This window comes from Bemisia tabaci, chromosome 2 (assembly GCF_918797505.1).
Source record: "Bemisia tabaci chromosome 2, PGI_BMITA_v3".
NCBI lineage: Eukaryota > Metazoa > Arthropoda > Insecta > Hemiptera > Aleyrodidae > Bemisia > Bemisia tabaci.
In genome coordinates, this window is record NC_092794.1 from 30,374,149 (window position 1) to 30,390,073 (window position 15,925).

Below are 15,925 nucleotides of genomic sequence, written 5' to 3' on the forward strand. Positions count from 1 at the left end.
ATGGAGGCGTTCACACTGGACCCCTCGCTAAAAAACGTAGTTTACTATCAATACCATACCTATAACCCGTACAACGCAACGTTCAAGAATAACGATGAAATTCGTCTACCCATCAACAGCCAGGATCTCTACACTGTACCGGGCGATTCAAAAATTTACGTCGAAGGAACGATCGACGTCACGCTTAAGACAGGGTCCACGGCGGCTGATTTCCAATATGAAATGACTAATAACGTTCTTTTGTACCTGTTCGAGCAAATTAAATACGAAATCAACGGTGAGGAAGTGGATCGAGCACGTTCGGTCGGTGTTACGTCAACGTGTAAAACTCTGTTGACGAGCAGTCCTCAAGAGCTGAACGCTCTCCAAATCGCCGGATGGGGAACGCCAATCAGATGCGCTTCGGACAATACTTTTTACGGGATGATACCGCTCAGCATGGTTCTAGGCTTCAATCCCGATGTGAAAACACCGCTGGTCCGTCTTCGGCAAGAACTCATTTTGATCCGATCGAGGACCGATAAAAATTGCTATCTGATCAAACCGGGCAGCAAGGACAAGGGCTCGATTTCCATCTCTCTGCAAAAAGTTCAATGGATCATGCCTCAAGTTAAATTCAATCTGGCAACAGAAAAAACGCTTCTCGACAAGGTCAAGAACAATGTTAGTTTATTGCTTCCGATCACGAGTTTCGAGACTTTCATCTACCCGCAACTGCCGACGAGCGACAAAGACACGTGGAAATTGATGACGACGACCAACGTGGAAGCTCCGTCGTATATAATTCTGGTATTTCAAACGAATCGTTCGGATAGCGAGGAAAGCGATGCTAGCAAATTCGATCACGTCAACTTGCTTTCTTTTAAAGTGTATCTGAACAGCGTTTGCCTCCCGTACGCATATTCCCAAACCCCGCGTGGATTGTGAAAAATCTAGTCTGTCCTCAAAATCGTTAGCCGCTGCCTTCTGAGCCCTGCCGCGGTCGGCATGGGCCTCTTCAGCAAGTGGCCTTGGGCACTGCGGCCATCCTCTCTCCTTTCTCCTTTCTCCCGTCTCGCGTCTCGCCGCGCCGTCTGATCGTCTCTTCAACCCTTCGGAATGAATGGGGGTGACCTCGCGGTCCACTCTTTTTGTTTTCCGGAAAATATCTTCTTCCTCCTCAAAACAAGCCCTTCGCAGAGTTGTCACATGTTGAGTGCATTTTGAAATGCACCATTGACTTGTTCATGAAAAACCGTGATTATTCGATCCACTTGGGACGATTTTTTCAGGTCAGAGTCAAGTCATACCCTGTCTCTTCCGAGATGGATTTCAAATACCAAACATCGATGATATTGATGCAGGCGGCATGTTGCCTCCTAATTTTTCAGTGTCCAAGGGATGTTCGTGCCGAACAGCACGTGTTGTTACTCGGGATATTTGTCCAACCGATATGGACAACGGAAACGGGGAAAATTCCATGCTGCTAAGATTGTGCAACGTAGTTCTCTATCCGACTGTTTTGCTGTTTATTTTTCGTTGAATCTGCTCAGAGTTTTTCCTGGCGATTTAAAGGACATAAATCGACTGTGAATGAATTTCATTTGCAGCGAACGGTAAGAAAACTGCGCAATCGCAACAGCATGGCAAGCTCCATTCGCCCTTTTACCGAAAAAGTCCTCAAATTCTGCTGTTTCAAAAGATTCAACTGAATAAATAAATATTACATCGATTAATTCGTGGCCAAAACTGTTGAGAAGAAATCAGAGGAAGGGCATGAAGGTTGGACGGAGATGAGAGACTACCTGAGCCGAGCCGGTGCGGAGGAGTCTCGGACCCGCACAAGGGGCTTCGGTTGGGGTTTAAACTGGATTTCACAATCCACGCGGGGTTTGGGAATATGCCTCCCGTACGAGGCTCTCAACGAGAATTTCGAAAAGGAAAAGTATTTGAGTTTCTATCAAAACTATTTGAATTTCATCACAGATTTTTCGAACGGGGAAAAATTTTGCGAACCAGCACTGACCATGACTCAATTCAAATCGCAAAATCCCATGTTCATCATGAAATGCATTTACGAGGATATCGTCAAGCCTGGACCGTTGGACATTCAAATCAAGGTAGAGTCGCTCAAAAATTTCCCGGCTGGGACAACTGTTTACGCAATTTTAATCCATAAATCTGTTTACGCCTATCAGACTCTGTCGGGTAATATAAAAAGAATATTGTAGTTTCAAAGAAAATAAAAAAAATGAATGTAACACCTTAGTTTGTAGAAATCTTTTGTTTAGAATGTAAAAATTGTGAATCGTTCGAATCAATAAACACTGATAATATAATTATTATTACTCCTTGTTTCTCGTTTTTTCCTCCTTTTTTTTTTAATATTTGCGGGGCAAGTTTTAAGGTTTTGGGAGGTAAACTTATCACGTTTCGCCCGGTTGGGTAGGCTAACCGCAGGGATTAATCGGTTGTGGTTAAGAAAAGCTAATTGTTCCTATCCATCACCCGAAATATCCGATTTTTCTGCACAATTTTACAACACTGGTAACGAATAAACTTACCCGTCGTCCCTAACAGGCAAGCAAGCCGTATCAATTAACCAGTCAACTCTCAAGTGACCCACGCCCCTCCCCGGTTAAATCAGATTTTTCTGCACGATTTTACAACACTGGTAACGATACAGTCTACGCTAGTGTCGTCACACCATGGTTGTAAAAGCATATACTATACCCCAGCCCTCGCCGTAAATTAATTCCGATTTTTCTGCACAATTTTACAACACTGGTAACGATAGGTAGGCAACCCGCAACAATTAACCAGTCGCTAGTGACGTCACACCGTGGTTGGAAAATCATGCACCATACCCCAGCCCTCATCCTAAAAAAATTCAGATTTTTCCGCACAATTTTACAACACCTCGTAACATGATAACATTGTTGCCAGATTATCGCGGAATAATTCGGATTTTCCTGCACAATTTTACAACACTGGTAACGATAGGTAGGCAACCCGCAACAGTCGCTAGTGACGACACATCATGGTTGTAAAATCATGCACCATACCCCACCCCTCACCGTAAATTAATTCCGATTTTTCTGCACAATTTTACAACACTGGTAACGATAGGTTCTGCACAATTTTACAACACTGGCAACGATAGGTAGGCAACCCGCAACCAGTCGCCAGTGACGTCACACCGATTCCCGCAACAGTCGCTAGTGATGTCACACCGGGGTCACGTAGGTGCCGTCTTAAAGGTCAAAAGTGTGGGTATATCCTCATTATCATACTACTGATGGTCCCACTGATTTTCCCTGAAATCAACCTCCAAGCTCAAAAAACCTCTGAAAGTTGAGGCTGTAATGGAGGGGATATCCTAAACTATCCTGAGAGTCCACCTCTACATGAAGACAAATTCTCCATGCAAAGACAGGGAGCAAATACATTAGCAGGGTTGCCGTGTTTTCAGTTTTAGAGTCCCCAAATAAAGTGGCAGTCCTGTCAATTTCTTTGCTCCCTATTTTGCATAGAGGGTTTGTCTTGATAAAGAGGTTAATCTATTGTAATCTATTGTCTCCATTGAGGCCTCAACTTTGAGAGCCTTTTTTTGAGCTTGGGAGTTTATTTCAGGGAAAACCAGTGGCACTATCATGTTTCTCGCCAACTTTTACAAAAGAATTAATAGTCAAATCGTAAATTCCTCACCCATGAAACATATCCATTATTAATTGGAATTGGAATTGGAATTTTGAAACTTATTATAATTGAATAGAAACTTGAATTGACAATAAATTTTAGAGGAAGATATAACATGTTCTGAAATTGTGGAAATTGAAATTGGAATTTTGAATTTATCATCATTTAACAAAAATTTAAATTTATAATAAATTTAGAAAGAAGAAACAACATGTCATGAAATTTAATCGAGATCTTTTCTTTCTATTAACCAAGTATATAATTCGGTAGCTTCAGATGATTCAGGATTTTTGTCTATATGACTGTTCCAGGCCCGCGATAGTTGATTTTGGTCCATATAGGACGATTTTATAGCGTTTGAGATTGAAATTACCACATTTTCATCTTCTTTTCCCAAGAGCATCGACTGATCTCCCCAAGGAATCAGATCAATCTGTGAAAGTTAGGTATTTTAAAATTGATTAAATGTGTATGGAAAAAAATACCGTAGGTACCATCATTTAAAAACTTAACATATTTAAAAAACCATATCAACACCATTGTCCCACTTTTTTGTGGTTACATTGAAATAACATGCATAAATATCATTTTGATGTTACTGATATTTTGTTTCAGAGTAGTTTCAATGTATTCAAAATTGTTATATACTTTTATTTGTTTATAATGAAACTAACCCAATAAAATATCTCACTTTAAATGCGGTGAATTGTTGGTTTAACCGGAATGACTATTTAATCTCAACTATGCAGCAAAAAAAAGAGATGAATCGTGGATACTTACGGACGATAAATTGTGATCGTGGAGAACGATTTCCTTCTTCAGTATTTCTGTTCCTTTTTTTGTTGGAACCTCTTTTGATTCGGATACGCTCCCGATTATACCAATTACATCTTTAGAAAAAGAAATTTCTTGATACAATTCTTTTGAATTAAATTTCCCTTTAAGGAAACGCAATCTTACATTAGTCAAAGAGCCACCGCCATTTAAGATCGAAAAAGTGACTCGGCGCACACCGGGCTCGGGAATCGTCGACCAAAACATGGTGCCAGCTCTCCCATTTACATTGCGACTGTTTGTACTCTATGTTTTTGTACTGTATCTTTCGTTTGATTTTATTTAGACGCTTTGTTTTCCTGGAAAGTAAAATACTCTTAAAATAATGTAAGAGTGCGTTTATTCAGAGGGTTGATTCTGGAAGCTTTTATAGTTTACGCTTTATATCGATGTATCTTCAATAAAACAACAGCTCAAGGTATATGAATTAATGCCATGATGACACATGTTACATCTGGACAGTTACACTGCGAAAGTGCGTATCTCGGTCATGGTATTTCAAAAATTCCGCTACTTTTTTTTTTTTTTTAAAGGAGGCCGAACAAACATCATGGTTTATTTTTTTCAAAGAATATTCTTTCCCAAGTTGCATGATTTGCAATATGTTGTACTAATGTGGTAAGAAAATCGCAACTTATCGAGTGGCGTGGATGTTGCATATTCGCGTGATGCTAGGAACGCGGAAAATCGCAACTTCATTGCAATAAAATAATCACGACTCTCGCAGTCTCGCGACAACATATCGCCAGACTGCTGCTGCTGCCGCCAGACCGCATTCGCGTCGCGCTACAATGGACCAATAGAATTTGTCCGTCTGCGTGGCTCGCCGCTCGCGCATCTTCAACGGATTTTGTTGATTTGTTCGCTTCGCTCGCTCTGCCTGCCTTCGTTTGTAGCTTCGTGTCTGGTATTTGCTCTCATCGTGCTTAAATTAGCATTTATACAAGTGTTCCTGTTTTACGCACGCGAAATAAACTAATTTAGAAACTGTGGAACTTTCATTCTTTTGGTGTAACTGTGTAAGTTGGAAGTTCTCCTGAAGTGTTGGTGAATGTGATGTGATGCCGGTTCGCGAACCAAGATGGCGGAAACTGACACTGAAGAGAAATTGAAGAAGCTAGAAGATAAACTGAAATTGAAAGAAGGCACTATGAAGGATGAAGTTGTAAGTATATTTAAAAGGAATGCTTTCATATTATATCATGGTCCAACGCTCCCCCCGAAATAACCCCGATTTTTACAACACTGGTAACGAATAAACTTACCCGTCGCCCGTGACAGGCATGCCGGATCAATTAACCAGTCAACTCTCAAGTGACCCACGCCCCTCCCCGGTTAAATCAGATTTTTCTGCACGATTTTACAACACTGGTATTACTCCTTGTTTCTCGTTTTTCCTTCCTTTTTTTTAATATTTACGGGGAAGTTTTAAGGTTTTGGGAGGTAAACTTATCACGTTTCACCCGGTTGGGTAGGCTAACCGCAGGGATTAATCGGTTGTGGTTAAGAAAAGCTAATTGTTCCTATCCATCACCCCGAAATAATCCCGATTTTTCTGCACAATTTTACAACACTGGTAACGAATAAACTTACCCGTCGTCCCTAACAGGCAAGCAAGCCGCATCAATTAACCAGTCAACTCTCAAGTGACCCACGCCCCTCCCCGGTTAAATCAGATTTTTCTGCACGATTTTACAACACTGGTAACGATACAGTCTACGCTAGTGTCGTCACACCATGGTTGTAAAAGCATATACTATACCCCAGCCCTCGCCGTAAATTAATTCCGATTTTTCTGCACAATTTTACAACACTGGTAACGATAGGTAGGCAACCCGCAACAATTAACCAGTCGCTAGTGACGTCACACCGTGGTTGGAAAATCATGCACCATACCCCAGCCCTCATCCTAAAAAAATTCAGATTTTTCCGCACAATTTTACAACACCTCGTAACATGATAACATTGTTGCCAGATTATCGCGGAATAATTCGGATTTTCCTGCACAATTTTACAACACTGGTAACGATAGGTAGGCAACCCGCAACAGTCGCTAGTGACGACACATCATGGTTGTAAAATCATGCACCATACCCCACCCCTCACCGTAAATTAATTCCGATTTTTCTGCACAATTTTACAACACTGGTAATCGCATTGGTTCTGCACAATTTTACAACACTGGCAACGATAGGTAGGCAACCCGCAACCAGTCGCCAGTGACGTCACACCGATTCCCGCAACAGTCGCTAGTGATGTCACACCGGGGTCACGTAGGTGCCGTCTTAAAGGTCAAAAGTGTGGGTATATCCTCATTATCATACTACTGATGGTCCCACTGATTTTCCCTGAAATCAACCTCCAAGCTCAAAAAACCTCTGAAAGTTGAGGCTGTAATGGAGGGGATATCCTAAACTATCCTGAGAGTCCACCTCTACATGAAGACAAATTCTCCATGCAAAGACAGGGAGCAAATACATTAGCAGGGTTGCCGTGTTTTCAGTTTTAGAGTCCCCAAATAAAGTGGCAGTCCTGTCAATTTCTTTGCTCCCTATTTTGCATAGAGGGTTTGTCTTGATAAAGAGGTTAATCTATTGTAATCTATTGTCTCCATTGAGGCCTCAACTTTGAGAGCCTTTTTTTGAGCTTGGGAGTTTATTTCAGGGAAAACCAGTGGCACTATCATGTTTCTCGCCAACTTTTACAAAAGAATTAATAGTCAAATCGTAAATTCCTCACCCATGAAACATATCCATTATTAATTGGAATTGGAATTGGAATTTTGAAACTTATTATAATTGAATAGAAACTTGAATTGACAATAAATTTTAGAGGAAGATATAACATGTTCTGAAATTGTGGAAATTGAAATTGGAATTTTGAATTTATCATCATTTAACAAAAATTTAAATTTATAATAAATTTAGAAAGAAGAAACAACATGTCATGAAATTTAATCGAGATCTTTTCTTTCTATTAACCAAGTATATAATTCGGTAGCTTCAGATGATTCAGGATTTTTGTCTATATGACTGTTCCAGGCCCGCGATAGTTGATTTTGGTCCATATAGGACGATTTTATAGCGTTTGAGATTGAAATTACCACATTTTCATCTTCTTTTCCCAAGAGCATCGACTGATCTCCCCAAGGAATCAGATCAATCTGTGAAAGTTAGGTATTTTAAAATTGATTAAATGTGTATGGAAAAAAATACCGTAGGTACCATCATTTAAAAACTTAACATATTTAAAAAACCATATCAACACCATTGTCCCACTTTTTTGTGGTTACATTGAAATAACATGCATAAATATCATTTTGATGTTACTGATATTTTGTTTCAGAGTAGTTTCAATGTATTCAAAATTGTTATATACTTTTATTTGTTTATAATGAAACTAACCCAATAAAATATCTCACTTTAAATGCGGTGAATTGTTGGTTTAACCGGAATGACTATTTAATCTCAACTATGCAGCAAAAAAAAGAGATGAATCGTGGATACTTACGGACGATAAATTGTGATCGTGGAGAACGATTTCCTTCTTCAGTATTTCTGTTCCTTTTTTTGTTGGAACCTCTTTTGATTCGGATACGCTCCCGATTATACCAATTACATCTTTAGAAAAAGAAATTTCTTGATACAATTCTTTTGAATTAAATTTCCCTTTAAGGAAACGCAATCTTACATTAGTCAAAGAGCCACCGCCATTTAAGATCGAAAAAGTGACTCGGCGCACACCGGGCTCGGGAATCGTCGACCAAAACATGGTGCCAGCTCTCCCATTTACATTGCGACTGTTTGTACTCTATGTTTTTGTACTGTATCTTTCGTTTGATTTTATTTAGACGCTTTGTTTTCCTGGAAAATAAAATACTCTTAAAATAATGTAAGAGTGCGTTTATTCAGAGGGTTGATTCTGGAAGCTTTTATAGTTTACGCTTTATATCGATGTATCTTCAATAAAACAACAGCTCAAGGTATATGAATTAATGCCATGATGACACATGTTACATCTGGACAGTTACACTGCGAAAGTGCGTATCTCGGTCATGGTATTTCAAAAATTCCGCTACTTTTTTTTTTTTTTTTAAAGGAGGCCGAACAAACATCATGGTTTATTTTTTTCAAAGAATATTCTTTCCCAAGTTGCATGATTTGCAATATGTTGTACTAATGTGGTAAGAAAATCGCAACTTATCGAGTGGCGTGGATGTTGCATATTCGCGTGATGCTAGGAACGCGGAAAATCGCAACTTCATTGCAATAAAATAATCACGACTCTCGCAGTCTCGCGACAACATATCGCCAGACTGCTGCTGCTGCCGCCAGACCGCATTCGCGTCGCGCTACAATGGACCAATAGAATTTGTCCGTCTGCGTGGCTCGCCGCTCGCGCATCTTCAACGGATTTTGTTGATTTGTTCGCTTCGCTCGCTCTGCCTGCCTTCGTTTGTAGCTTCGTGTCTGGTATTTGCTCTCATCGTGCTTAAATTAGCATTTATACAAGTGTTCCTGTTTTACGCACGCGAAATAAACTAATTTAGAAACTGTGGAACTTTCATTCTTTTGGTGTAACTGTGTAAGTTGGAAGTTCTCCTGAAGTGTTGGTGAATGTGATGTGATGCCGGTTCGCGAACCAAGATGGCGGAAACTGACACTGAAGAGAAATTGAAGAAGCTAGAAGATAAACTGAAATTGAAAGAAGGCACTATGAAGGATGAAGTTGTAAGTATATTTACAGTCATTAAAAGCTGAACCTATCAAAAACTGGTGTAGTAAAAATAATTTAATTATTTTATTTTTTATTTTGTATTACAGAAACCATTTTTGCAGTAACAATAAAAAGGTGGACAAATTTAATTGTAAGTGTAAAAATCAAAATATCGGACGAGAAGCACAATGACATTTTTCCAGGATTTTCTTAGAACTTCAGCCATTACCTTCCTAATATTGAGTTCTATATTTCTTAAAGTATTTACTGACTGTATTAAGAAAAGCTAAGTCCTCACTTTGGAGTTTAAATGGAGAGAAAAATTTTTAGCGCCAGTCTGGCCCACTCGGTCTTTCAGGACATGATCTGCTTTTCAATACCCTGGTTCCGCTTCTCCAGGCTCAGTCTGTATGGTAGTAAAAGAGGTTGAAAAGAAAAATGTTTGGATGAATAAAGTAGTACCCGAAGCTATCCACCAAAATACCCCTGATAAAAATAAAAAATATGAAAATATGACCTTTTTTCTGTTTTTCTTGAACGGTCTTCCCAGATGAACTAAAATGTTCTATACTAAAACTGAACTATAATATAACTAAATCTGTTCTATAACTAAGCACTTGCTTGGGGCCTTAATGAAACCAAATTTTCAGTCAATTAATGAGCGACAGTTTAATTTTCCTCCAGGTGAAGGGTTTTGCGTCGATGCACCGAAATGATTCTAACCTCACTGCCACGGCAAGAGGTATGGCAAGAGAGATGCTATCAAAAAAGATTCTAGCCTTATTTTCTCTGCATGGAGGGCATGCAAAGGGTTTTACAGAAACAAAATGGGCGTTCGATCAGCTGGAGACCTACTCAGTCATTATTGGTAAGTCTCAATTTTCAGTTTACCTCTGCTATAGAAATAATATTTAAATCATAATGGAGCCTTATAAATTTTGAGGGAAAAAGAAACTAGTTTCATTTTTATTTGTTCCCGCAGTATTACTAGTATTTGTTCACTTGCTTTATTTTATAGTCTGAATAGTAAACAAAGATTTTTCTTTGTTGAAAGTTTTATTAAGGCTTCTTCCGAAAGGTGAAAAACATGCACTGTCTGAAGAAATTAACATTTGAGTAGTGGAAAATAAAAACCTGTTAAGCAGCATCAAATTGCAAAGATTGTGTATCGTTAATTTCTTTCAACTTTAGGTTTTTTGTCTGGTAAGGGTGTGCGTGTGTCTAAGGTTAGGTTTTCTTTTCTTCCCTCTTAATTCACCTGAATTTCTAAGATCTTGCTAGGTGCAATAAAATCTGGTCTGTTTCAATTCATTTTTTCGCTTGTTGCAGAGATGGTAAGACTTTTATGGGAAAATCATCACACCAATTTAAAGGCTGATGTGAATGGAACACTTGGGCCTTTCCTTACTGGGATGAACAAGAAGCCGGTTTCATTAAAGCCCCCATCAAAGCAGTAAAGTCTCGTGACGTCATTAATTTGAATCATTTGATTGAGATTTTTTGACAGTTTGTCTTTAATTTTTTTGGATTATTTCTGTAATCTTATTAATTTTGATTTTGCCAATAACAAAGTTACCCAATTATATTATGATTTGATCGGTATTACTGTCAAAACCAAGGTCAATGTGAAGGAATACTTTCAAGTTCTCAATTTATAAAATGTTTCTGAAGAGCGATGCGCTTTTTTCCTTTTTTGACTTAGGTATTTACCTACCTATTTTGTGATTCATCACATGATGTAAACATCACGCTCTCATCATTAGTAGAATTTCTAAGGCTTATTTATTAGTTCCTGAAGAGATAAATAGTTTAATCTCATTAATTTAACAAAGGTTTTTCGACATTATGTGTCTAACTTCTTTGAAATTTTTTTGGTATTCGCCATTAGTTTTGTTTTCCTCTTAGGTAAAAAACTACTCAGGTAGCTAAGGTAGATCTTTGAAAGTGCTCTTTTTTAGATGATTTTTATAGATCCGTTTGAAGCTATACTGACCTTATAATGTGTTTTGAAAGCTATGGAAGTGTTTTAAATAAGTCCTGTAAAAATCATTTACTTAAAAAAGAGCACTTTCAAACCTCTGCTCTTCCTATTTTTACACTCAAGTTCTTCTAATAAATATCCATATGTTAGGTCCATTTCACCAGCCCCCCCACTTCCACAAAATAATATGAAAAATATGCCATCGTTTTGTAAGTGTTTTGTAACGTTTTGTAAGTCCAAAAGATACCTCAATTTTTAGGGGGGATACGGCTACCCAAAATTTTAGAGCCAGCCCCCCCACTTCGCTATCAATAAATTCTGACAACGCCAACGTTTTGTAAGTGTTTTGTAACGTTTTGTAAGTCCAAAAGAAAATTTTGTAACTCAATTTTTAGGGGGGATACGGCTACCCAAAATTTTGGGGCCAGCCCCCCCACTTCGCGATCGATAAATTCTGACAACGCCAACGTTTTGTAAGTGTTTTGTAACGTTTTGTAAGTCCAAAAGAAAATTTTGTTACTCAATTTTTAGGGGGGATACGGCTACCCAAAATTTTGGGGCAAGCCCCCCCACTTCGCTATCGATAAATTCTGACAACGCCAACGTTTTGTAAGTGTTTTGTAACGTTTTGTAAGTCCAAAAGAAAATTTTGTAACTCAATTTTTAGGGGGGATACGGCTACCCAAAATTATCAAGGTCAATCGCACCGTTCAAATATCCCGCGCAAAGACCACCGGATCTCGCCCGGATCTTTCTCGCCTCCGTGCCATGTTGCCGCAGCCTTTCAACCTTTCCGACCGTTTCAGTGGGACAGAGATAAATCTTATCGTGTTCCTACGCTGCTTAGGGTTACATTAGGTCAGGTTATAGATTTTCTTTCCCGATTTTTGTTCTCGCGGTTTTAAGGGAAGCGTATATTATTCAGCTAAAATTAAGAGGGGTCAGGTTGTTTACATTTCATGGGCACTTGAAAATCCGGTTGTTTCGCTTTAGACAGGAGATGGACCAATGAACATGGTCTGCATTAAATAATTAACGGCACTTATTTTCTCTTCAAAATTTATTGTAAAAAATGATGCACACAACGAGAGGTTCGGAAAGCAACCGCTGAACGGGATACTCTTTAGTTTTTTAAGTCAAATCAGATGATGGTTCAACGGCACAAATGATGTCCTTTATATTTTTTCCCTGAAAATAATGTTTACTGTGAGCACTTATTTCTTCTTCAGTTGCTCATTTCTGGACTCCAAGTCGTGCGATTCGTTTTATACGTGAAATTTTGAAGTTGGAACGCGTTGCGTGGTGTTTCAATTTATACCGTGTATAGTGGTCTATAGTTAGACGGATCCGGGTCAGGGTTAGGTTTCCTTAAAATTTTTTGAGGGTAGGTCGGTAGCTTCCTCCCAAGAGAAGAAAACCAATATTTAAAAAATCACTTTCCTCTAGGACCTTATTTTGTTACATTTTTAGTATTATGAACTAAAACCTCTCAGAGGAAACAATCACTGTCATTCATAGGCGGAACCGGACACTTCAAATCGGGGATGGAAGCGGGAGGCCGGCGGAGCTTCCTTCAGAAAATTGTCGAAATTTAAAAGAATCTAATATACAGGGTGATCCAAATGGCCCTTCCACCCCCTGTAACTTTTTACCTTATAGAAGTAATGATTTGAAACTTAAAGGATGTGCTTAGGTAAAAATGAGCTACTTATCGGTCCCTTCCCCCTAGGGGTTTCAGGGGGACCCCTTCGGAAGGTGGGAGGGAGAGGGAGGGAACGGACCCTAACTTTTCGTTCAAGAGAGGAGACCATATTCGCGATACCTCGTTCGAAAGAACATAATTAAAGAAAACTTTTTACACAAATCCGAAGTCATTTCCTCAGAATGTTTCAAAATGGCGGCCTGTTAAAGTTCAAAATGGCCGAAAATTGGCACCGGTTGTTCGTCCATGAATTTGCGCGAAAATCAGCGACGGAGAGTATTTTGCCACCAGAATAACGAATTTGACGTCAGATTTTTTTTTTTTTAAAAACCAAAATTTTCGAAATGGCAGCTGGATTAAGTTCGAAACGGCCGTAAATTGCCAACTCGGTTTTTTGCTGATGGATTTGCGTGAAACTTGTAGCCCAGAGGTATATTGGCACGAGATTAACAAATTTGGAATTTGATTTCTAAGGGAAAACGATCAAAAAAAGCATACAATATTTTCTCACGGTTAAAAGGTAACGCCTTTACATATTTATTGTATCACAAGAAGCATCTAAAAAGCACCCAATGCTTCCTATGATACGGTGAGGATGTAAAGGGGTTACCTTTTAGTTGTGAGAAATTATAGCACGGTACTTTGACAGTATTCTCAGGCGGTATAATACCTCCATGACCGCTTCTCAGGTCAAACAACTACAGCCAAACTTGAGAGAAACCATTAAAAACTCGACAAGAAATATTTTCCCACGTTTATCTTATAATTCACTTTAACAACCAGAATTTGCCTCAATACGGGCCTCGTAGGCCTCAATTAGTCATTCTAGGGGTAGACGCGAAACACTATTTGCAGTCTAAAAAAAAATTTCGAATATTTTTTTTTTTCGAAAATTATGTTTTTAAGCGTTTCTGTAGTTCTATTTGTGGAGGACAGACTTTTCGGTCAATTACAGCCATGTGGTTCGAAAAATAAAAAGCTGTCGGGCCCCGTAGACCCGGTTAGTCATCTAATGGTTAAAGAACCGAAGTTCTCCATTCTGCGGTTTGCGAGTTTTCCAGAAATATTACTCAAGAATAAGACGACCTTCGTTCCTACATGCCTAATTTTGTTTTTCACAAATGATAAACTTCAATTGGACTACATTTTGCAATTTGGAACTATAAATTCCAGCCCGGTTCAAAAACAACGTATGTGCCATTAGTTTCCCTATGCATATGAGTGTTTTTTCAGATGAGACAGAGTTTATAGTTCCAAATTGCAAAATGCAGTCTAATTACTCCTTGAAACGGTTCGTTGCTTCCCACCGCATTTTCTCGTGAGCTACACATAGAAGAATATTGCATCGCCAATATTTTTCAGTTTTAAAGTTGAGGAGAGGGTAGGTGTCCAAACTTTTGGGGGTCATATACCCACCAATTTCTACCTATCAATATTTGAGTGAATCGGGATCCGTCAAACAATAGACCTCTATACACGGTATAAATTGAAACACCACGCAACGCGTTCCAACTTCAAAATTTCACGTATAAAACGAATCGCACGACTTGGAGTCCAGAAATGAGCAACTGAAGAAGAAATAAGTGCTCACAGTAAACATTATTTTCAGGGAAAAAATATAAAGGACATCATTTGTGCCGTTGAACCATCATCTGATTTGACTTAAAAAACTAAAGAGTATCCCGTTCAGCGGTTGCTTTCCGAACCTCTCGTTGTGTGCATCATTTTTTACAATAAATTTTGAAGAGAAAATAAGTGCCGTTAATTATTTAATGCAGACCATGTTCATTGGTCCATCTCCTGTCTAAAGCGAAACAACCGGATTTTCAAGTGCCCATGAAATGTAAACAACCTGACCCCTCTTAATTTTAGCTGAATAATATACGCTTCCCTTAAAACCGCGAGAACAAAAATCGGGAAAGAAAATCTATAACCTGACCTAATGTAACCCTAAGCAGCGTAGGAACACGATAAGATTTATCTCTGTCCCACTGAAACGGTCGGAAAGGTTGAAAGGCTGCGGCAACATGGCACGGAGGCGAGAAAGATCCGGGCGAGATCCGGTGGTCTTTGCGCGGGATATTTGAACGGTGCGATTGACCTTGATAATTTTGGGTAGCCGTATCCCCCCTAAAAATTGAGTTACAAAATTTTCTTTTGGACTTACAAAACGTTACAAAACACTTACAAAACGTTGGCGTTGTCAGAATTTATCGATAGCGAAGTGGGGGGGCTTGCCCCAAAATTTTGGGTAGCCGTATCCCCCCTAAAAATTGAGTAACAAAATTTTCTTTTGGACTTACAAAACGTTACAAAACACTTACAAAACGTTGGCGTTGTCAGAATTTATCGATCGCGAAGTGGGGGGGCTGGCCCCAAAATTTTGGGTAGCCGTATCCCCTCTAAAAATTGAGTTACAAAATTTTCTTTTGGACTTACAAAACGTTACAAAACACTTACAAAACGTTGGCGTTGTCGGAATTTATCGATCGCGAAGTGAGGGGGATACCATTTCTCCAGCCCCCCCAAAATGAAGTTATCCATTTGAACCATTTGGAGTGACTTAAAAAAATTTTTTTTAGACTTACAAAACGTTACAAAACACTTACAAAACGATGGCATATTTTTCATATTATTTTGTGGAAGTGGGGGGGCTGGTGAAATGGACCTCCATATGTTGATGTATGAGTAACCGAATCAGAAAAGTATGAACATGAAAATTATTACGTTTGTGGAAGTGTAAAACATTGAAAATGAACAAAAAGTATTGCAAATGACAAATTGAAAAGACTAAAAAATTTTGGGTGCTCAAAATTTGAAACCTCTAATGCTCCTTGATAAAACAAAGTAAAAACAAACTCTATTGCGTTATCTAAAGTGTGTTTCGATGCGGTGAGAATATGAATTTAGGAGTACATTGCAATATCGCCAAGAATCACCACACAATTTATTTTTCAACAGAAATACTATTGCATTAGTTGGGTCGGAAATAACGCCAATTTTCTTGTGTTGCG

General features: G+C 38.9%; 2 protein-coding genes across 3 annotated transcripts; both read left to right on the plus strand.

Annotated features, from left to right (window-relative positions):
* On the plus strand, positions 1–927 carry LOC140223901 (uncharacterized). Its single transcript, XM_072296404.1, has one exon. It carries the CDS (start codon positions 1–3, stop codon positions 925–927), a length of 927 nt encoding a protein of 308 aa, XP_072152505.1.
* A 7,753-nt stretch (positions 928–8,680) lies between these two features.
* LOC109041706 (uncharacterized) lies at positions 8,681–15,925 on the plus strand. Of its 2 annotated transcripts, none has more exons than XM_072297121.1 (3): positions 8,681–9,242; positions 9,897–10,096; positions 10,558–15,925. In XM_072297121.1, exons 1-3 carry the CDS (start codon positions 9,235–9,237, stop codon positions 10,683–10,685), a joined length of 336 nt encoding a protein of 111 aa, XP_072153222.1. In that variant the 5' UTR covers positions 8,681–9,234; the 3' UTR covers positions 10,686–15,925. The 2 variants fall into 2 exon arrangements, with proteins under 2 accessions (XP_072153222.1, XP_072153221.1); XM_072297120.1 differs by having other exon boundaries at positions 9,913–10,096.